The sequence below is a fragment of the Ostrinia nubilalis genome, chromosome Z (genome assembly GCF_963855985.1).
Source record: "Ostrinia nubilalis chromosome Z, ilOstNubi1.1, whole genome shotgun sequence".
NCBI lineage: Eukaryota > Metazoa > Arthropoda > Insecta > Lepidoptera > Crambidae > Ostrinia > Ostrinia nubilalis.
The window spans coordinates 26,556,122-26,580,608 of NC_087119.1; the positions used below are offsets into that span (position 1 = coordinate 26,556,122).

The 24,487-nt window shown below is 39.6% G+C and overlaps 1 protein-coding gene across 1 annotated transcript in view; it reads left to right on the forward strand.

Annotated features, from left to right (window-relative positions):
* Nucleotides 1-24,487, forward strand: part of LOC135086463 (tyrosine-protein kinase Abl) — a 129,425-nt gene that overhangs the window by 65,109 nt on the left and 39,829 nt on the right. The window contains exons 3-8 of the mRNA XM_063981188.1: nucleotides 3,354-3,481; nucleotides 5,976-6,175; nucleotides 7,602-7,700; nucleotides 12,549-12,797; nucleotides 16,666-16,964; nucleotides 19,400-19,676. Of these exons, the coding sequence (XP_063837258.1) occupies nucleotides 3,354-3,481; nucleotides 5,976-6,175; nucleotides 7,602-7,700; nucleotides 12,549-12,797; nucleotides 16,666-16,964; nucleotides 19,400-19,676 (1,252 nt within the window). The remainder of the gene's footprint in view (nucleotides 1-3,353; nucleotides 3,482-5,975; nucleotides 6,176-7,601; nucleotides 7,701-12,548; nucleotides 12,798-16,665; nucleotides 16,965-19,399; nucleotides 19,677-24,487) is intronic.

Consider the following 24,487-nt stretch of genomic DNA (forward strand, 5'->3'; position numbering starts at 1 on the left):
TTGTTATAATTGGGATGTTTCCTGGGTAAAAAAGCAAGAGTTTGGAGTTTGAATTAGGCAGTCCGTTAGTTGACTTATCTGAAAATACTCGACACGTATCTTTCACGTTTTCAAACTAATGAATATTGAAAGAGGTATAGCGCGCTAAAGTTCAAAAGAAGTGGCAACTGACGTCAAGGAGTGCTTAAAAGCGTAGCACTTTGTGACGTCATGCGGAACTTCAACGCACCATGTACTTCGTAATTACTTGTTTGATTGTCAAATAAAAATATACGTGTTCAATATTTTTTGATAATACACTAAATCTTTTCAACCGACTTCAAAAAAAGGAGGAGGTTCTCAATTCGACCCGTATGTTTTTTTTTTCTATGTTTGTTACGCGATAACTCCGCCAATTATGAACCGATTTGAACAAATCTTTATTCGGCGTATAGGTAATACCTCAAGGGTCCCATTTAAATTTAATAATAAAAAAACAACCCCCAAGGGTGGAAAATTGGGGATGAACTTCTTTGTACGCAATATCTCCGCCGATTATAAACCAATTTGAACGATTATTTTTTTGTTGAATAGGTATTATCAAAAGGGTGGTTTCATGCGAATTTGAAGAAAACATTTCACCCCCAAGGGTGGAAAATTGGGGATGAACTTTTTTATACGCAATATCTCCGCCGATTATGAACCAATTTGGACGATTATTTTTTTGTTGAATAGATATTATTTGTGTTCACGCATTTGAAGTCGGTTTTTTTTTTTTTTTAAGTTATCATTTAGAAAACTAGCTTAGTGGAATAAGGTGGTGTTATCAACTTTTTGGCCATTGTGGGTGTCACGAAATATTTCGCGCTGACTGTATCAACACAAATAAAGCGGACTAAAGTTTCGACGGCCAGTTTGTATGTTTCCAGCGCAATGCAAAGTTGGTGCAAAGGCTTGCAATGTGACAAAACTTATATCGCATCGGAATTGCTACGATAAATGTTTTATTCTAGGCGCCAGCGGTGACAAGTTAGTTGAACTAGCCACTAACTCCGAATGGATACCGAGTTTAGTCAAACCAAAGTTAGCGGGCGTTTAGTACATATATGTTGTAATATGTGAAGCTTAGGTTTGCATGATTTGTTATAAATGCTAAATAGGTGACATTCATTTCTCCTTAAAGATCACTCGTGTGTCTTTTTGATAGGGCAAGCTATATTTAGGAACTTTTATTAGCTTAATATTTTGAGCGTTAGCAGGCCTGGCTCACTCCGCGCGGTACATCCGATAATTACCTACAGCGAAGCGCCCCGCCGGCGGGTATTATATCAGTCGAGTGTCACGCGCGCGCCCGTCAGGACGCTGGCGTGCGTTGTAGTAACTAATTCTATGATCGAAGTATTATTTAAAAATGGACATAAAAAGAAAGAAATATTATTGTGCGGCGTTCGGGTGTTTAAATTCGAAAAGAAATCTACCGGATTTATCTTTTTTTTCGCTTCCCAAAGATGCTGAAAGGTATGTTGACCATGTAGGTAATCAATAATTCTTAGGATAGTATAGGAACCTAACCTAACCTACCATGACTACTGCTCAGAATGCGTTCGTTCGTTTCAGCCAAAATAAATGACGTCCACTGCTGGGCAAAGGCCTCTCCCAAGGTTTTCCATAATGAATGCGTACTTACCTACATACGTACCTCATAACAAATAAGTAGATTAATTATTTTTTTACTAGACACTACTAGACAGCAACCCTAACAGCGTAAGAAGAGTTCAGAGGCACGCGATAGAAAGAGACAAAACTTGTAGGTGAATAAAATTGTAGGTACGTAGTGCTGTGCGAGCTGAATTCCACTGTATCGCGTCGTAGCAAGACTCGCATTTATTTAAATCGTCTTGCGGAGTAATCCTTCTGTACCTGTACTATTACTTATTCTGTGGCGTTAGTTCGTTTTGGCCATTTTGGGTGTCGCAAACTATTTGACGCCGACTGTAACTACAAGGTATACAGAGAATTTCAAAAGCCAAGTTTTATAAATAGTTTCACACTCGTATTCACAAACATTAGTATGAGGTCTCACAGTACCCGTGGACGCACATGGTCACGCACTAACCAATCACAGAGCTCTATTCAACGCTGTGCGTTCGATTTGCTACTTTTCTTAAGCAAGCATCGTTTATCAATACGGGTGTTAGTGTATTTCACCAAATCACTAAAAAGATGATAAATCACATTATTAAGTTATTTATTCCTCTACTCCTTATGTCAAGAAAATAGAGTTTCATTGGTTATGTACACACAATTCGCAAAATCATGTTTGCATTAATTAGTAAGCCAGGAAGTCGGGAGTTGTATTTATTCCCGCTATTTATTCTAGCAGCGGCCAGATGGCGGCGACGAGGAAAAATGGCCGCGCTTTTCGATGATTTCACATCAACGTTACTGGAGGGTGGCGATTACGATCATAGTTGTGATTGTGGGCTAAATTGAGTTATAAACTGGTTGATATCGGTGGTTTTTTTTTAATAATAATAAATAAATTTATTCAATTAAACATTTGGATCTATAATAACAAGGGGTGAACCCTGACACCGAAACTAGTAATAAATACTGTATTTTCAGTGATATTGTAGAGCTAGTGAGAACAAGAGTTACAGTGGTGGAAACGACAGGTTGTATCCATTATTTCATTGAACATTGGAATGCATAACATTTTTATTCTTCAATAAGGTATCGTCACATGTTCAGCAACTGAAGCAACATTACTGCCATCTTTAGAACTTACAGTTGCTTAAGCCTAAGCGCAGACCACCGACTTTTAGTTGACCGATAGTTGGGTCGGGATGTTGATCAGTATGGAGATATACAAAAATGCGCATACTACACCGATTTGATGTCGGCCGATTCTTCATGCAAGTTAGAATCGTCTCCAACTATCGGCAAACTGAAAGTCGGTGATCTGCGTCTAAGCTAAAGCTTCAACCACACCAACGCGTGCAGATTGACAGCCAATGACAGGTCGCGCGACCCATGACAGTTCACGCGATCTGTCGTTTCCCGGATCGCGCCGGCGATGGCGATCTACACGCGTTGGTGTGGTTGAAGCATTAGGCCCAGAACACACGGTGAAACGCAATTGCAACGAAACTGCAACTTCTAGTTACATTTGAGTTGCATCCGGTTTCAAACTGGTCGCGTCATGTGTGGTCTCAACGGAATCTATGGCAGAAACTTAGATGCCACTCAAAAGTAACTAGGAGTTGCAGTTTCGTTGCAATTGCGTTTCACCGTATATCCAGTATATAGCCTTAGTTGCTCTACATGCGATTCCGCGCTATGCTGTGATACTAACACGTTCCCTGATCTTCTAGCGTCAATCTGTGCAGATGGACGTCCAAAGAGAACCTGCTGGCCCACCACGAGGAGGACGACCCTCAGCTCTTCGTGGCGCTGTACGACTTCCAGGCCGGCGGGGAGAACCAGCTCAGCCTCAAGAAAGGTACGCATCATCACTAGTTAGGCAGGGTTTCCCAATTTTTTTTTGCCAAGGAACCCTAATTGATTATAATTTCCTAGCGGAACCCCCGTACTGCTCCGCCCGCACGCCCTGCCCCTCCCTTGTGCGTAAACAAGTCGGTGCGCGCGAACAACGTCGGTCACGAAACGTGGGATAATATTTTTTACGGAACCCTTGCGGCCTTTCCACGGAACCCCAGGGTTCCGCGGACCACCTTTCGGGGACCACTGAGCTAGAGTATCAGTCATCATCATCATTTCAGCCATAGGACGTCCACTGCTGAACATAGGCCTCCCCCAATGTTTATATTTTTACGTTTACATTATTTGTAAAACAAGTAAAAGTATGATATAAAAATGTTAATGATTACACTACGTGTGTAATGTAACAATAGTAACAAGTATTTTAATATTCATAAATCACAAACGAATAACAAACATTGCTCGCGCAATGGAATTCCATATTTAGGACGTGGAAATAATTACGCGTCCGCAACCATTCCTTCACGCTCCCTCTGGTATTCCTTTTAGTGGACACTAAAGAAAGTAAAGAATACTGGAGTGCCCCCGATCCCGTCGCCTCGAGAATTCTCCGGGATTCCCACGGTCGATACTTGAGCTCGGATGTCTAAGGATTGAAACCTAAGACGGGATCGGGTCCAAGCGAGCGCCTGGATGAACAGGATCTTTCAGAAAATGGAAGATTTAGTAACGTTATTCACATCGTATACCTCAAATGTTAGGATTCTAACTCGTATTAATTTTCTGTGAATAGATACATCCTTGTCTTGTAAATTATACCCAATATTGAGGCGTGATAACATTATTCTCAGGAAAAGAATATAATAGAATGAAATTATGTTTATTTAGCACACAATAAAATAAAAATACATAAGTGAACAATGAAAAGGAAACCTTACCTACTTCTTACAATGTGCTCAAGAATCTGGCAAATACTGTTGTTTCCAAATTAACAACTATTTATTAAACAGTTGAGAACAAAATTGTCTACACACTATTTATACCGACTGTAATAAATATTAAATTTTTTGTCATAATGTGGTCTGCCATAACCGTGGGGGCAGATTTTTCTGTTCGGTTTGGTTGGTGGTGGGGCTTGTTTTAAGTCCGCCTGGCTAGCTACCACCATCTTACCTAAAAGTCTGTCGCCATAACAACAATGTTAACAGCATTGTTGTGTGCCGGCAGTTAGAGGTAAGATAGCCAGTTCCTCCGTGGTTGAGGATTCCGGGTGAAGCTCGCTTCCACCTTCGGCCTGATCATCACTTACCATCAGGTGAGATACACGCCAATTTCGAGATTTTGGTACAAGCTGTCTGTAGACAACAGCCTAATCGCCTACAACCTACAATACAATCGCTAACGCACAATCAGAAGTTATCGTTTAACCCGCGCCCGCTCGTTAAGTAAACCGCCGCCATTCACTTAGCACCAGGTTGCAGTTACTTTAATTCCGAACTTGTTAGTTCTCTTTCAACGGCTCAGATTAAATTAGGAACTTATTATTTAATCTAGACGTTGAGGCTCCGTTAACCGAGACCCGGTGCAGTTACACCCGGCTTCCCTTTGAAGAAGAACTCGGTGTTTCTAAATTAATTTAAACTGCTGAGACAAGAAATGCGATGCTTTTAGATCGCCAAAGCTTCCTTTGTTACTTGTACTACGTTCTATTACCGTCAGAAGAAACGCTTGGAAACTATTGCGTAAAGAAAGTTTTAAATAAGCAAGAAGACAAATACTTTTTTCTGTTATTTTTTATCTATAATATTTAGGCTACTCATAAGTAGTATCTGGGTACTAAACCTGTTCCAAATAAAAACATCGGTCTACTGGCCACACGTAAAAAAATATGTGAATATCTCATTGACAAAGATAGTACCAAATAACATCAATCAACATCAAATAAACCGCACCTTCCGCGACGCGAACTTTAAAGATTTTCTTCTGACACAATCATGGTGCCCTAACAATATTGGTGTTATTTGAAAGCCCGATAAATATCCTTAGAGAAAAACACATTTAATTTCTTAATAAATGATTAACATATACCATAAATGTGACTTGAAAAAAGACCTCACTTTGGGCTCACCTCTGGGATCAACTAGACCAATTTTTATGGTTATAAAACCAATATATGATCTCACGTGTCTTCTTTAACAGATGGATAGCGATTAATCCCAACTTAACAGTTTTATAGCCACAAAAGTTGGTTCTATCGTAACTACCTATTTTTTGAAGAAGTGGCTCTGGATCCTTCTAAAGACACATTTTCGGGGTAAAAACATTTCCTTTAATGAAATGAAGATTAGAACTAGGCTTTTAAATGGTGCCAATATTGGTGGGAAGTGGGGATGCATACGTTTGAAAGTGCTTGTCGCGGGAGGTGCGATTTATTTGATGTCGAGTGTATTTCCTTAGACCTGAATTCCTAACCTAATCTAACCTATCTCCCACAGGCGAGCAAGTGCGCATAATGAGCTACAACAAGAGCGGCGAGTGGTGCGAGGCCCACACCCTCTCCGGCGGCGTCGGCTGGGTGCCCAGCAACTACGTCACGCCCGTCAACTCGCTCGAGAAGCACTCGTGGTACCACGGACCCATCTCGCGCAACGCCGCCGAGTACCTGCTCTCCTCCGGCATCAACGGCAGCTTCCTCGTGAGTCTTTACTTTGTGCCCTCTTCCCATGCTACAGCGTCTATAATGGGTCAGCAGCTGGGGCCTGGTGTTGGTACACGCCCGTCAACTCGCTCGAGAAGCACTCGTGGTACCACGGGCCCATCTCGCGCAACGCCGCCGAGTACCTGCTCTCCTCCGGCATCAACGGCAGCTTCCTCGTGAGTCTTTACTTTGTGCCCTCTTCCAATGCTACAGCGTCTATAATGGGCCAGCAGCTGGGGCCTGGTGTTGGTACACGCCCGTCAACTCGCTCGAGAAGCACTCGTGGTACCACGGGCCCATCTCGCGCAACGCCGCCGAGTACCTGCTCTCCTCCGGCATCAACGGGAGCTTCCTCGTGAGTCTTTACTTTGTGCCCTCTTCCCATGCTACAGCGTCTATAATGGGTCAGTAGCTGGGGCCTGGTGTTGGTACACGCCCGTCCACTCGTGGTACCACGGGCCACTCTCCTCCAGCATCAACGGAAGCTTCCTCGTGAGTCGTTACTTTGTGCCCTCTTCCAATGCTACAGTGTCTATAATGGATAACAATATTTTCGTTTAGATCTAGCTGGATTCTAGGCTCCCATCCCATCCCATCCCAATTATTCAAAATTTAATAGGGTGCATTTCAGTCTACCTATTACCAGGCCTGTTCATCTCCGCGAGTTTACATCGAAAACAAAACACGCACGATTGCCCCCTACAAGAGTACTATTCGACAAGGCCTCACATACGAGCGAACATTGACTCACGCACGCGTATTCTTGTGTATGATGGAAAAAAATAAAGAAAATGGTGTACTAAATACTGTGCAGTATTTAACTGCCTAAATAATAATAAAAACACAGAATGTACTTTTTTATGTTGCCTGAAGACACTGAGAGGTAAATAAGTAGTTAATATTATTCATGATAATTCATGCTAAATCATGTATTTCCTCCGCCATTTTCTGCAGATTGGCACCTCACGTCACTTCATTTTACCGAAGTCAGCCCTATAGCTTCGGCGCAGTACCGATCACTGACGTTTGTCAACAAAACTTCTGACAAACTTGCTTGACTCTTGAGACAAACTAAATTACACCATATTGTTAATGACATTGAGCACACATTTTTTTAAATACCTTCGCTAAGTAAAACTTCTGTACGTAGTACTTATTATTATTCTGTGCTATTACCTCCAATCTTCTTACAGCAGAACCACGGGTCCATCTGTAGAACCTCTGGCATGAATTGGTGCATGCTCGTGAGACATCATAATCTCTAGGAATTGTCAGGTGTTATCAATGAAGCAGTGGTAGGGTTAATACAACTGCTTTCTAAAAGCCTGCTTACAAAAATAAAAATGAGTTTTTATCGTTTAGGTTCCTTTAGTGAGTGAATGAATGAGGGTTAATGTCTAACTTGATATGTTTACTTCCTTAGGTTCGCGAATCCGAATCTAGTCCAGGCCAAAGAAGCATCTCCCTCCGCTACGAGGGCCGCGTTTACCACTACCGCATCAACGAGGACAGCGACGGGAAGGTACGTGCTCTTTGATCAAACTTCAATATTAAATTGATACTTATGTGGAACCAAACAAAACAGCCTGAAATACCAGGAGAAGCTGACCGCCCATGTTAACAAATTAGCGCACGCTCTGAGTGGGGAAGGCGCTCTTCAGCACACCCGGCTAAAGAGAAATGACATACCGAGCCTACATAAAAGATTTACTACCTGACATCAAGAGAGTCGTGTGAAATGAATTTTCACACAAGTATGGCTCTCGAAGAAAACATAATCTGAGGAATCAACCAAAGAAGTGGCTTATTGTTGAAAAACAGATTGCCATGAAGCAGAATAATAAAAAAAAAAAAAACTTATGTGGAACAGGATAAGGTTAAAATCAAATCTCCATGCAGAAGGTGATAACCATCTGGTTGACGGCGGTATCGAAAGTTCAAGAGAGGAAAAATAGACCCTGAAATGGCAACCATATTAAACATATCTTAATTAAGTCTTTCGAGCCAGTTTGTCGACGGATTGAGATCTAAACTGTCTAACGAAAGTTCATTAAAACTGGTTAAACATTTAGGTGTGAAGCGTGAAATAAACTAACACACTTAGTACTTATTTCTACATTTATAATTATGTGTTTAAATTAGATATCTGACATAGGAGGCGTCAAAGTGCCTTTCAAAGCATGAAATTAACATGATATTCAAGCATGAAATCTTCTTTCATAACCTGTGTGCTATCCTAGAATTACATTACGTTATTCACGTTATATTTCAAATGAAACTAGGTCACGTAGCCAAAAAACTTTTATCTGACACAAACTGAAATTCAAACTATACTGGTCATCACAAAAATCGGCCCACCTACGTTTTACAGGAAAACTCGTTTCTACTGACACAATCATGGTACCCCAACTATATTGGTGTTATTTGAAAGCCCAATAAAATATCCTTAAAGAAAAACACATTTAATTTCTTAATAAACGATTAACATAAACGCGATATACAATAAATGTGACTTGAAAAAAGACCTCACTTTGGGCTCATCTCTGGGATCAATTAGACCAATTTTTATGGTTATAAAACCAAATAATGATCTCACGTGTCCTCTTTAACCGATTAATCCCAACTTAACAGTTTTATAGCCCTGAAAGTTGGCTCAAGCGTAACTACCTATTTTTTGAAGAAGTGACTCTGGACTTTTCTACAGACACATTTTTGGGGTAAATGAAATGAAGTTTAAAACTAGGCTTTTAAATGGTGCCAATATTGGTGGGAAGTGGGGATGCATACGTTTGAAAGTGCTTGTCGCGGGAGGGTCGATTTTTATGATGACCAGTGTATTTTGCTTTGTTTTGAAAGTTAAATAAAAATAATATTTAACTTTTACTATTTGATTTAAAATCCGTCGCCCGTGGCTTGATTCGCGCGAAATCTAGTTATTCTGTCCTGTCCTGTGTAAATTCCGGAACGAGCACGTAAAATGGAACAAAAGTATTCAATCCCTTATTCAAATGGAATTTCGCTTTAAATACCAACTGTTATTTTGTCGGGTTTCAGTATCAGTGCCGATACTGGAAAAAATATTTGCAGTGCAATTATTTCGTTCTGAATAATTTTACCCGGAATGTAAAACATTTTTATGGTTTTGGTAAATATGAATTTATCAATAAAACGGGTATTTTTATTTCACACAATGAATGAAATTCAAAGAATTCGATTCAGAGTGGAATTATTTATTGAAATAAAGGTGAATTAAGTAGGAATTAGTCAGATATTTCGTTTAAAATTGACAAAACTGTTTTAAATGGCCTTGCGTGAACGCTGGACTTAAGACTTTTTTGTTTTCCATATTTTCGTGTAATTTGATCATACACCTTAAAAGAAACATACATTTTCTTGCGTTTAAATCATATTTGCCTTCCTAATTATTAGTTCCTCAAACAGAACTAATTTTACGTAAACCATACATAGATAAGTAGTACATAACTTTTATTTGGAATAACAAGTGGGATGTTTGTAAAAAAATATTTATTCAAGTATTTGTATCTGTGCTGTGTACAAACTAAAATCTACACAGATCGGTAATAAAATATTTTGTTAAACAATCAATTAGCAAATTTCAATTAATTTTCGATGCTGTTTTTACCAATAATCGGATCGGACTTGTAAATGAGAGCATAATTATCGAATTAGAATCGAGTTCGCGTGTTCACATCCCGTATCTAAATAATTGGTGTTATCCACAAGTTTCTCTTGTAAGTAAACAACTCGCGGTGTGACGCATGAACTGAAGGTAGTTGGTCAAACTCCTGCAAAGTTTGCAGGCGGTTAGAGATAGAGGTGTATGGTTAATTCGCATTATGAGGGAACGCGCCGCAGAGCATCTTTCAAGCAACGACAAACAATTAAGAGCCGATTGTGTTGAGGTCTCGACTAATAATTGTTGTACGACTCCCTTTCGTTCATTTGTGTCTCTGTTAAAAAAAAAATATGCAGCTCTAAAATAGCAGAGTAGATAAATACAATCAATTTTCAGAAAATTACGCAATGGCGTTATTTCTTTTTTTTTATTCCGTGGCACCCTTTGTGTGCAAGCCCCGCTTGATTGGGTTTACCATACCGCGCTTTATCGCACAGATTTATAATTTAAAAGCCTTTGACGTCCACTCTTGCAGCCTTTTTGCGTACGTCACCAGCGTGCATTCGAAAAACGCTCTTCGACGCTTGTCACCTGAACGAGGCTTAAAGGCTAGTGCATAATTCAGCGCCTAAAATCAATATAAAAAGGCGGATAGAATAAATGCACCATTAGTTTATGAGTCTGAAGAAATCGACCTTCAAGCGCTGCTACTCGTATATTAGCCGTCAATACTTCTGTCTGTCATAGTTCACAGAAGTAAAAATCTAGATCTGCTCAAACTAAAAAGCTCGCAATCGAATCCTGCAAAGTTTACACTTCAATTGGATGTGCATTAGCATTAAAACCGATAAGTGCTTCAAGTTTTATAACTATTATACTTCTCGTTGCCATAGAAAAGTGCTTTCGATCAGCGCTAAGTAATAGGAACAGTCCATTATTATCATAATCGATCAGCGAGAAACAAAGTACGTTTTTAAATTGCATCGTTATAAGAAAACCCCTAGTTGAATAGTTGGAGCGTGCCCTTATAGCTCAATTATAAACTTTGATTTTGCCCGTGGCAAGACTCGCGTGGGCGGTGCACAGATTGTTGTGAATTTCGTTTGTGATTTTAACGTCAACCACAACACAGAATCGGCGTGAAATGAAGGCTCGATATTGACGTTGGTCGGTAAATAAAATCCGCATTCCGACTAGCTTATGCACGCGACTCTACTCGCGCGAAAAATAAATCACCTTTGTGCGCTGCTGAATCAAAAAGTTCGATAGAAAGGATGCTATAGTAAATTATCCTCGGTTTTGCTTTTATAGATTTGGAGTTGCAGTTTTAAATCTAACGACAGACCTTTTTCAGAACTATAGATGCTAGTACATATATACGCATAGTTAATTTGTGTCGTTTAAAGATTCACCAGTGCCACCAGTGGCCTAATTCACGTATCAAAACTTCAACGACGTGCAAGCGATTTGATCGCTGGAGTCACTTTTCGTATTCACGTATCAATCGCCCGATTTTGTTTCGATTCCCTTTTTATGCGTATTCGATCGATCCTCCGCGGTATTCATTCACCTATTTTGATGTTTGTTTTAATCGAATGCCAGTGATTAAATCGAAGTAATCGATCTATCGTGAATATGGATTTATAGCCCGACCAGGAACATAAAAACCCTCGCCATGTTGCGGAAAACTAATGGTACTAATTTATTTTAATGGCAACAGTAACTGAAAACTTCATTGGCCTGTCAAATTGCATGTCAATAATTAACTGTCTATTGCTGTCAAATTGTAAACAAACTTTATTTTAAATGCGTGCAATTGATTTTGTGAATTAAATTGCTAAAATCTTTTTATAGTCGTGAAAGAAAAGTGGTTCATAATGTGTTAAAGTATTTGTCGAATAGAAATTTATGGGTTTGAACAATATTTTCATTGAATAATGTTTCCGACAAAGGTTGTCAAATTGACTGACATGTTTATCGTATGGTACAGTCCACTATGAAAATTGGCTGTGGTTTGTTTCAAATACCTATTTTAAAGTTTTTTGTCACTTTGTAAGAGTTGAATTTTATGGAATTGGGAAAGAAGTACCGTGTTTGAAGCGTTCATGAACAGACATTGCAGTTGAATATTCAAGTTCTGAATTTGATTACTATAAAATAAATCCTACTACCTCGATTGATGGTTTCATTTAATTTATTTAAAACAGGTTACCTATAATATAATCTTTCAAATTCAAATTGTTTATTGTTCATTAATTTATAAAAATATCAAATTAGCCCGTAATCCTGAATCCTGATACATAAAGTTAGCCTATTAATTTAACACAGGTACGACTGTACTCAGTGTTGCACTATCAAATGCAATTGACGCGCCTCTATGCCAGGGTTTTTATGTTCCTGGTCAGGCTATAAAACTGTTTTTCAATAGGATTTTTAGAAGTCATTTTTTCCTTTCCGAAATTTTGATTACAAAATACGTGAATTAGGGCTATCGTTTTAGCGCTCACCAGTTAGCGCCACTGTAGAGTAAGGTCCTGTCACTTGCTAGTAGCGAAGACAGTGGCACCAACTTGTGAGCGCTAAAGTGGTAGGAGGACTATCGCATTTGCACTCATCAAGATGGCGCCACTGTAGAGTAAGGTCCTGTCAATCGCCAGGGGTGCCAACTGTTAGGTATAAAAACGATAGCCCTCATTAGGCCACAGATGTCTGATGAAGCTTATTCTCCGTCAGGTGTACGTAACATCCGAGTCCAAGTTCGGCACGCTCGCCGAGCTGGTCCACCACCACTCGGTGCTGGGTGACGGGCTGATCACCCAGCTGTTGTACCCGGCTCCTAAGCGGAACAAGCCCACTGTGTTCCCGCTCGCGCCGCCCGACGAATGGGAGATCGACCGCACCGACATCGTCATGAAGCACAAACTCGGCGGCGGCCAATACGGCGACGTCTACGAGGCCACCTGGAAGCGCTGCAACATCACGGTACGTACAGATTCGCAGTTGTGCTAGTGTTTGAACGCTTTCACATTTAGGCGATTTAGCAGCGCTGCCGAAAATTTCACACTATGTGGCAGCGGATACATGCCTTCACATTATAAAAACGCCGCTGCAGTCGCGCTACTAACGCCCTAATGTGAAAGCGCTTTTAAGGACCCGAGCGAATGAAACGCTTGAAGTGTTACGTGTACAGGTTGCACAAGAAAACTCAGCAGCCTGGGGAAGCTTTGAAACTGAATCCGAATTGGATATGTTTTTATTTTAATAAAAAGTCTTATTTTATAGAAAAAACATCAAGTTTTGCTATGTATTAAAAATTGTATTAGCTAAGGTATTGCAAAAAGTATGAGAACAACAGTTTTAAATTGTTATTATAATCAGTTACGATTAAAGGCTACGCGTACTATGATATAGTTTAGACTCTAAACTAAAAACTCTAAAGTTTGTACTAAACGATTTCTACGTTTATCCTCAAAAAGTTATGAGGATGCTTGGTACCGCAATAAAGTATGTATAATTTATTTATCTATCTAGCCAAGTCTCATAGACTGCCAGTTTTCTTTTGCATCCTATATGCGACGATTGGCACATCTGTGCACAGGCCCAATACCACTTACTTAGTCATAGTAGTTTAGCAAACGTAGAGGCATAGTGATTCAAGTCACTTACACCTTTTTGAAGACGTCGTGCAACTGAACGAATGTAAGCAATAGATTATCATTTATGAAAATGGCAGTTCGATCAATATGGTTTTCACCATTAATCCCTAATTTTAAGTGACCCATATGGTAACACATAACAGGCATTTTGTTTTCATGGGGGTCACCTAAAAATTAAGGATTGATGGTGAAAACGGGCATTAATTACTTACTAGTCCATTTGATTGTAAATATTTTACAAATAATGAAGACATTTATCTGCATAAAATTAAGCGATGTGTGAACGTGTACATACAATATCGTTTTTATTATATCGATGGAGTTCTCATCGTCATGCTTCAGTCACGATTGTTATTTTGATGATATCTTCACTTAACATTTCAATCAGTTGTAAAGATCACATGTTTTCATTATATTAAGATCCCTTTGTACACAGTTATTATAATGGTTTACCCTTTTTATGAGAAGAGCAGACAAAATGCATTCGGGAGGAATGTGACACGGCTTATCATAAGTGTAAATCAATAATATCCTTGTCTTATAAAATAACGTCCCGCCGTCATTAGCTTCAATCCCATAATTTATGCTAAAAAGTAAATCTAAAGCCCGGTCTGTGAGCACGTAGAATTTTGTCCAATGACCCCAAACTACCCATCCTTATCGCTCGCGCGTAATTATGGTTGCTGTCGCGCTCGCACACTCACTGCGGGCGCCTGTCGCACAGTCGCGACAGCAATATAATTAAGCGCGAGCGATAAGGATGGGTAGTTTGGGGTCATTGGACAAAATTATACGTGTTCACAGACCAGACTATAGCTACAGCAAGAACGACTGATGAGGCTATCAAAAAATGTTAGTTAGGGCTTAGTTGCCGTAGTGTTTTGTAAGTTTGTTATTAGAATAATAGTATTTCTGCAGTGCCCCCCGCCCAAGACCACCAAGAAGGGCGCGAAGGAAGCGAAGCCCACCACTGAGGAGCCCGGATACGTGGTAAGCTTGGTGATGGAGTCTTCAGTAGGTCTAGACAAGTGGCACTTTATGATCGAATCGAAAATCGAATCTGTACCTCTAACATGAACAACTTTCGTCAACGAATCGTTTGCGTATTCGACAAAATTCGATACTCAACCTTCGAATTAAACTATAACGTGACAATTTTGACTCTCAAAATAAGTTTCGTGCAACCATATTTCATACTAAGTTCACTTTACGACACGTTCACAAGGGCGCTGTTGTAGTTTTCGTACTAAATATTTTGATGGCGATTCGAATACGCAAACGATTCGAACTCGAAAGTTTTTCGTGCTAGCCGTACCGTTCACGGAGCGATGTAACTCGTAACTCTATACAAAAACGCGGGAGCCTTTCGACCATCTCTTGACATTACAACTGTCACGTTTTGCCACTTGTCTAGGGGGCTGACCACTGAAGGCCTCCCTTCACCTGACGGGTAGCACTGCCCATGATTCGTGTCGACTATGTGTTTCGGAATCAAAGTGTTTGCTTCACCACTGTGCTGTACTACGGGGAGAGCGCCGCGTTTTTGTTATATCCAAATTAAGTATATTATTATTGTTTTTGACACAATAGGGAATTGGATACTACCTACCTTACTAGATGGATATACTTTAATTAGCTCTGTTTCTTCTTAGTATAGAAATACACACTTTAAAACTTAACTGTATAAAGAATTTATTTGTGGATAGTGTCCGGTACCCTATTGCTCTCCCAATAAAAAACTGTGATTCCGAAAAATTTAAGCAATTGACCAAAGCCTCGTCATTTTAAAAACTACATTTTGCTGTAAAAGCTCTTGTAATTATTTTGACAGTCTCTACTCTTTACCGATAAGTTATTAATTTTTGATCAACTTTGTGAAGTCGGGCTTTAGTTCATTGCCAATCTTTGTTGTATCCTTGAAACCATTTTCGTTCAAATGCTAAATTAACTTACAAGTACCGCTGAAAAAATAAAACTATGTTGGTCTTTCTTATGAGCATAGATCGAATAGTAAAATTGTTGTAGTTGTTCTAGCATAGTTATGTATGGATAGGTTTTCCAGTAAATCAAATAAAGCTTGTGTCGTAATTCCCAGAAAATACAGCTTTTCCGATCTATGCTTATAACCACGGTTACGCTACGTAAACTAAATTGTATCATCCTTTTGTCAAATCAAATCATTATCTTATTTTACTACTTCAAATAGTATATGTTTTGTGTTTGATTATGTTTGTTTAATTGTAATAGAGAATTACGGGTATCAATGCGACATTTATGTAGTACTTACATACAAACGGACCGCGCGCTATGAGTATGTCTGCATGCCTTAATTGGTTGGGTTTTATAAGCTATGGATCCTGGTGAGATGGCTGCACAGAAGTAGCAGCGGTGGGCATAGTCCTGCACCAGTCTGCGCGTGAGTGAACAGAGCTGTAGCCACTTCCAACCTAGCTGAAACGTCAAGCTGCAAGTATGTAATCATGTATAAATGTCGCATCGAGACCCGGAATTCGATATTATAATAAAATTGTAATGGAAGGTGAAAGTTTAAATTGTTATTTTATTCATGTCATCGTCATTGTCGTTCGATTTTCTTCTTTTTCTCTAATAATAAGCTACATCATGCTGTGTCGATATCTTGAGTCGGGATCAGTACCCCTATTACGAAAATCTTTCGAGTTCTATTCTATAGCGCACTCGATACTATTACACTTTTATTTGGTGGCACAAAACACTTTCGACATGATTTCGACCGACTAACGTCAACTCGAAGTTCAACGACTTTTTATCGAGCTTCTATCGAGTATTTTAGAAGCTTTTTTTTTTCATCATATCATAATATGTAATTATTTAAAACCATTATTTTACCAATCAATAAATATTCGGAAATTATGTCTTGTGTTATTTTGGACAGCTTTCGCGACAGCGGCAGACAAGTGACAAGCCTATAATAATTTCTCATACTGAGTTCACTTTACTTCACGATAACTATTCGATCTCTATACGAAAGCAATTCACAAAATGTTTCGTGCTTTTGTTTTTCACTTTTCGTTACCACTGTAGGGGCGCTGTTTAAGTTTTCATATTAAATCTCTAGATGGCGATGCGAATACGCAAACGACGCGAACTCGAAAGTTTTTCGTAATAGGGGTACAGGCCCCAAAGTGTCCTCCTCACGTGGACCGTCGTTGCAGGTGGCGGTCAAGACGCTGAAAGACGACACGATGGCGCTGAAGGACTTCCTCGAAGAAGCCGCCATCATGAAGGAGATGCGCCACCCCAACTTGGTTCAGCTTCTCGGGGTGTGCACCCGCGAGCCTCCGTTCTACATCATTACGGAGTTCATGTCGCGCGGCAATCTGCTGGACTACCTGCGCTCGGCCGCCTCGGCCACCGCCCGCGAGCCAGCCCCCGATGCCGTGGTGCTAATGTATATGGCCACTCAGATCGCCTCTGGAATGAGCCACCTGGAGAGCCGCTCCTTCATTCACCGGCAAGTGATTTATCTATACTGGTCATCACAAAAATCGGCCCACCTACGTTTTACAGGAAAACTCGTTTCTACTGACACAATCATGGTGCCCCAACAATATTGGTGTTATTTGAAAGCCCAATAAATATCCATAAAGAAAAACACATTTAATTTCTTAATGAACGATTAACATATTTAAACATATAGGTACAATAAATGTGACTTGAAAAAAGACCTCACTTTGGGCTCACCTCTGGGATCAATTAGACCAATTTTTATGGTTATAAAACCAAATAATGATCTCACGTGTCCTCTTTAACAGATGGATAGCGATTAATCCAAACTTAACACTTTTATAGCCATAAAAGTTGGCTCATGCGTAACTTTTATGGCTTTGAAGATTTTTTTGAAGAAGTGACTCTGGATTCTTCTACAGACACATTTTTGGGGTAAAAACCTTTCCTTTAATGAAATGAAGTTTAGAACTAGGCTTTCAAATGGTACCAATGTTGGAGGGAAGTGGGGATGCATACGTTTGAAAATGCTTGTCGCGGGAGGGTCGATTTTTGTGATGACCAGTGTATTTCTCTCTCTCTCTCTTTGTCACTACACACTCTTGCCAGAGTGGTCGTGGTCGCCACACCAGGTGTGGCAAGCCTCACAATCCGTCGCCATTCTTCCCGCACTGCAGCCTTTCTTGTGCACTCGTGGAGTGGATTTCTCTCTATGTCATTACAAAGCTAGCAAAGGTTTAAGACAAAACCTTGTATGCTCGGATCGTCTTTGGAATGAGCTACTCAGAGAACCACTGTTTCATAATCAACACCGATAACATTTCTTCCTTTGTCGCAATTTAATGTATGTCCAAGAATACTCTGACTGTTAAAAAGGTATTTTTTTCTTCTCGCGTGGATACAACTTACATGGTGATATAATTCTATTTGCAATAGATGTGATCTACTTGAAGAACCGAGCTCCTTCACCGGTGTATGCTATGAAGTAAAGAAGGAATTATTTTGTGTCAATTTAAATTGTGATTTGGCTACTCTAAGCTACGTGGAGAGCCAAAAATTCACACACCGGTATTAATATCATGTAAATACCAACTAGGTCAGTATGCTGACTACGTAGAAAATGTTCCAGATAGTTATAACTGCAGCGACGCACGCTTGCGTCTGATAGCAGGAAATTCAGCGTAACTCTCAGAACCTATCGTTCGTGTTCCTGCGACGCACTGCACCCCAGTTAGCAAGAATGTCACAGGCTCTAAGTGCTCCTCACGGTTCGGGAAGCGTTCCGATCTAGGCTGCTGTTGATAGACGAACGGAACTATGGAGAACTAGATAGGCTGTGTTGATCTGGACTATTTCTCACTCATTCAATTTATTTGCGAGCGAGCGAGAGAAGATGTGCCAGTTGTGCCGGCGAAGTTTGTAGTCGACATCTAACACATTGCTTAATCATATCAAAAACTTTGACATTATTAGTTCATCTTGTTCACCAGTGCAGGGCCTCTATAACACATTTTTTATTCCAAACAGCCTGTCTAGTACACGCCTGGCAGTGTATACTTAACGAGGACTAAGTTTAAAGCTGACGGCACGACCTAGTTGTAAGCTGATGCTTATTAATATCCTCTCGGAAAATGAAAATAAAAAGCGATGTGCGAGACTTTTATAGATGACAAAAGTTCACAGCACACGATCACAGGTTTTCTAAGGATTTCACATTACATTACATCTTTTATCAGTGTATTTTGTAATGAATAGGTGACATCCTCAATTTCTCTTTAATTGCACCTGACATTAGGTGATGATAAAATCTCAGTGTAAGCTTGCTCAGTTCATACTTAGTTAATCAAGTCTTAAAGGTGCTCACCACAGATTATAGTGAAGCGGGAGGACCCGTTAGGAGAGGGTCCAATTCCTATGCATGGTGAATCGCTTAGGTCGCATCCAAACAACTTCAAGACAGAAAAGGAGCAAGACATGCAGATTTACCGCGAGGCTCGCGAAGGCAAAACTAAGTGTAAAACTCATATAGTTTGATGTCGGCAATAAGACCGTGGTCAATATTTACGTGCGTATTTTGAAGTCATTTCAGATAACGTTGTGACATAATGAGGGCTATCGTTATAGCGCTCACCAGTTTGCGCCACTGTAGAGTAAGGTCCTGTCACTTGCTAGTAGCGAAGACAGTGGCACCAACTGGTGAGTGCTAAAGTGGTAGGAGGACTATCGCATTTGCACTCATCAAGATGGCGCCACTGTAGAGTAAGGTCCTGCAATCGCCAATTGGGTGCCAACTGTTAAGTATAAAAACGATAGCCCTCATTTGTATTTTGTTAAGAACAGCAGCGCGTTCTGAGAGTTTTAAAACCTGTTACCGACAGACGTTTTCATTCGCATGACTAGTTAGGTTATAGAACAAATGTTATACCACATTTTGTCGAACAGGGACCTGGCCGCCCGCAACTGCCTCGTCGGCGAGAACCACCTCGTAAAAGTGGCTGACTTCGGCCTGGCGCGGCTGATGCGTGACGACACCTACACCGCGCACGCCGGCGCTAAGTTCCCAATCAAGTGGACGGCCCCCGAAGGCCTGGCGTACAACACCTTTAGCACCAAGTCCGACGTCTGGGCCTTCGGGATCCTGCTCTGGGAGATCGCTACCTACGGCATGTCGCCCTACCCCGGGGTGGATCTGGCTGACGTCTACCATATGCTGGAGAAGGTGAGTGCAGATGAATGTGATCTTGGATTTTGATAAGGTTCAAGATGGCGTGGTGTGATTCTCAACGATGGATTCCATTTTTGTCAATAACACCCGTGTTCACAAACATTACTATTAGGTCTCCCAGTGCGCGTGGACGCACAGGGTCACACACGAACCAATCACAGAGCTCAATTCAACGCTGTGCGTTCGCTTCGTTTGTGAATACGGGCGTAAATCATTTTAATATTTGACACTCACAACGTAACCGTAACCGAACTAAGTCGCTGACATTGCCTGACGGATTAGGAAGCTGAAGTGGCAATAGGCAGGGCGCATAGTACGCAGAACTGGCGACTGATGGGGCAGCAAGGTTCTGGAGTGGAGGCCACGTACCGGAAAACGAAACAAACGAAAGCGTGGGACGTCCACCCACAAGGTAGACCGACGACATCATAAAGGCAGCTGGAAGACGCAGGCCGCTACCAACCGGGCAACATGGTTGGAAAGCATTGAGGGAGGCCTATGTTCAGCAGTGATGATGATGATTTGACACTCGACATTTCATTAAGCAGGTTTAAGAATCTGTCGAAGGGTTCTGTATGATACGACATTTCAATTTAATTTACGCTAAAGGAAGTATAGATTCAAAGTTAACTCTTCGCAAAGTTGAAACTGCATAACTGGTTTCAGATCTTAAAATAAATATTTTAAGGAAGGTGAACGCATTTCATATTAATCCGGAGTTTCATCGTTACTGTAGTATTCAACTATTGCATTTAGAAACCTCTAGTACCCATAAGTACTTACTGTAGAAGGTACATTTACATTTTTAGATTACATAGAGCACGTTTCAGATACAACCCTGCAATTTCTAAGTAATGTGACGAAAACCACAACTAAGCGTTATTAATACACTGACATGTTATAGTCCCTATTAACGCAGATTCAATTATAATATAATTAGTGCCCAGGACATAATCTAATGTGCTAATTGTCTCGGGATCCACTTACCGGCGCTAATGGATTGATCACCCTAACGCAGTTACCTACGCCGACGTCCACTAAGCATAGTATAGCACTAATTGCTCTGATCACTTAATAACTAATTAACACTGTGTAGAATTAACTATAGTAAAACGTAAACAACTTTATCATGCAAAAGAAAATCGTAAGTAACAAATCTTTGGGTACACAGCACAACTTTTCTAAAGAACATAATCGCCCCGATCTTAAAACTCAGTAAGTTTTCTTCTTATCAACTAAGGGCCCTCCCACACTGGCAGTTTGCAAGCGTTTTCAAAGCGGATTCGCGGCAATCCGCCAGTGTGGCAGCTCACTAACAGTAACTGTAAAAAAATCGATTGAGTTGGATCTTCCAACCAATAGTGACGTCGTCAGCTTGTATTGCCCTACAAAATCTACAAGAGAATAGCGTTTTCACACAAAATGTATGAGTAATTTAATGTCGAATATTATATTATTGTGTTATTCGATATTAGCCTACCATCCTAAACTAGCTGTGCACTAATTAATCGAAACAAGCTTATACCCAAGGTTTTATATTATTATGAAGTTATTGGTTGCCAAACAGAAATAAACAGAAGTATGATATAAAAATTCACAGTGTTGTTTTATTGCAAGGTAAAAAAATAATAATTTGTGACTATCTAGATAGGACACTGTTTTTAACGCGGTTTTATTAGGTCCTCGTGTATGTAACTATGTAATAGAATCTAAGAATCTGAATTACACGCAGTTCTAATTCTTGTATCACCATGAAACTTGGCAATTATAATTAGATTAGATGACAATACAATATTATGGTACCATCGAGCTGGTCTGATGATGGAACTGGAAGGTGACCATAGGAACTACTAAACGAAATGGCAGAATCGCATCGAGTTTTGGTTCGTTGGATTTGCTAGATGATGTCCAGGGTCCTGATGATGCAACTGGGAGATGGCCATAAAAACTCTAAACTTTGGAATACATTAAAATAGCAGGTATAATATTAATGCAATCAACTAATGCGGGAATATCCCATCAAAGTCAAAGTCAAAGTCAAAGTCAAAGTCAAAGTCAAAAAGTCAAAGTCAAAATTTCTTTATTTGTTTAGACTAATAAATAGTTCTTACAAATCGTCATTTTGCTCTTAAGGAGCCTCTACATGTCTCATAATCTTTTTACCCTACCAGCGCTTCGAGACCAACATTTGGCAAGTGCTGAGAAGAAGCGCCGCAACAAACTCAGTCACCACTGTCTGCCGGTTAATATAAATAAATATAAATAGTAGTAGTAGGTACATTCGATTCAGGAGCAGTTCACTGAATTTACCATGCATTCTTGTATGGTGTTATCTTATAAGAATGGGTATACAAGATTGCGTGGTATATTAAACAAGGTAGTGACGTGCTAATATCTAGACTTACATATTAAGATACTAGTAGAAATGACTCGCATACATAAATTTGAATAACTTGGATTGACCAGTCCCCGAAAGCAGCGCCTGTTCACAGACATGACGAGTGAACCAGCCATCGCTTCACTCGACCATATTAGAGGGAATGTAACGACCCGCCTCACTACGCCACCACCCCAGAGACATTTTAGTGAGAATGACAATTCCAAGTTATCTCTTTAAAAAAAATAATAATAATAAAGCTAAGTAACAGTCCAGATTGAGAAGCATGACACTATAACATTTGAGAAATTATTATTATTAGTTTATACATTACTTTCCATTTTAATTATTTTTAGTGCGAGCATGAGAGGACCATAATCCTACTCCCAGGATGACTTATCATTAAGAAAATCTCGAGTTGTATAATAGACTTTTTTAAGCATGTGATCTTTAACTATACCTTTAAATTTATTATACGGTAGCTCTTTATATTTATCAGGGACTTTGTTATAAAAATGGATACCTTGTCCCATAAAAGTGGCAAACACTTTATTAAGTCTAAAAGCGGGTATAGCCAATTTATTTTTATTTCTAGTGTTAATTTGGTGAATATCACTTTTCTTTTTGAATTCATTAATATTTTGTTGAATAAATAGAATACAGTTTAAGATGTATTGTGAAGCGGCCGTGAGAATGCCAATTTCTTTAAACAATTCTCTAAGGGACGCTCTTGCTTTCATTTTATACAAGTATCTTATCGCACGTTTTTGCAAAATAAATATTGTTTCAAAATCTGCAGCTTTGCCCCATAGCATGATTCCATATGACATTAAGCTATGAAAGTAGCTAAAGTAAACTAAGCGAGCTGTTGAAACATCGGTTAATGACCGTATCCTTTTTATTGCAAAAGCCGCTGAGCTGAGCTTTCCCGACAGAATTTCTATATGGGGGCCCCACTGGAGTTTTGAATCCAGGGTAATTCCCAGAAAAACAGTAGAGTCTACCAGATCGATGGCATTATTATTAAGTTCTATTTGGGTACTAACTGTTTTTACGTTAGGCAAAGAGAATTTTATACATTTTGTTTTCTTTGCATTAAGTTGTAAATTATTTGTAGTGAACCAACTTAAAACTCTTGTTAGTGCATTATTTACATCGTCAAAGTTATTTTTACTTCTATCAATATTAAAAATCAAAGATGTGTCATCAGCAAATAACACGATTTCGCAAGAGTCCTTAACAAAATATGGTAGATCATTAATGTATATAAGAAACAAGAATGGACCCAGAATTGACCCCTGCGGAACTCCCATTTTCACAGGTGACCCAGAAGACAAAACACCATTTATGTCAACTTTTTGAACTCTAAAGTTTAAATAGGATTGTATTAAATCCAAAGCCGAGTCCTTCACCCCATAAAAGTGCAGTTTGCGAATTAGCGTTTGATGTTCTACGCAGTCAAAAGCTTTTGAGAGATCACAGAAGACCCCTAGTGCATTTTGAGAATTCTCCCAAGCCTCGAAGATATGTTTAAGTAGTGCAACCCCGGCATCGGTGGTGGAACGACCCTTGGTAAAACCATATTGTTCACTATGAAATAGTTTATTAGAGCCAAAGTGAATCATAAGTTGCTCCTGTATGATTTTTTCAAAAATCTTGCTCAGAGCGGGCAAGATAGAAATGGGTCTATAATTGCCAGGGTCGGTTTTACTACCAGACTTGAATAATGGCATTAGTCTACTATGTTTCATGAGGTCGGGGAAGATTCCCTTCTCTATGCAATTATTGAATATTATCGCTAACTGTGGGGAAATTATATCAATAATGTGTTTGACTATCTTGACAGAGATGCCCCAGATATCAGTTGTACTCTTTACATTTAAAAGATTAAAAGTTTTAGTGATATCTAAAGGAGTAATATGTTTAAAAGAGAAGTGCGAGTCACAGGGTGTCACGTGGGTTTTCAATATTTCTTCAGCCTCGGAGGGAGATGACTTTAAGTTGGCAGTTGTTGCTGAAGCTATATTACCAAAAAATTTATCAAAAGCTTCCGCTACATCTTTATCTGCAGATATCAAATTATCGTGAACTTTGAGAGAAAAGTCATTATCTCTTGGTTTTAGTTTACCAGTCTCTCGGTTGATAACATTCCAAGTTTCTTTTATTTTATTACTGGCGTTCCCTATCTTGTCCCGAATATAAAAAGACTTAGCCATGAAGCAAACTTTCTTAAAAATTTTTGAATACTTTTTTACATGCTCAAGAAAAGATATACTATTATTATACTTTTTCATGCCATAAAGTTCATATAACGTATTTCGACTTTTGTATATTGCCTTAGTAGCCCAGTCACTAAACTTAGATTTGGTATTTGGTTTTAATGGCTTTACCGTAAAAACTTTGTCATGTTCGGTTTTAATACATTCGA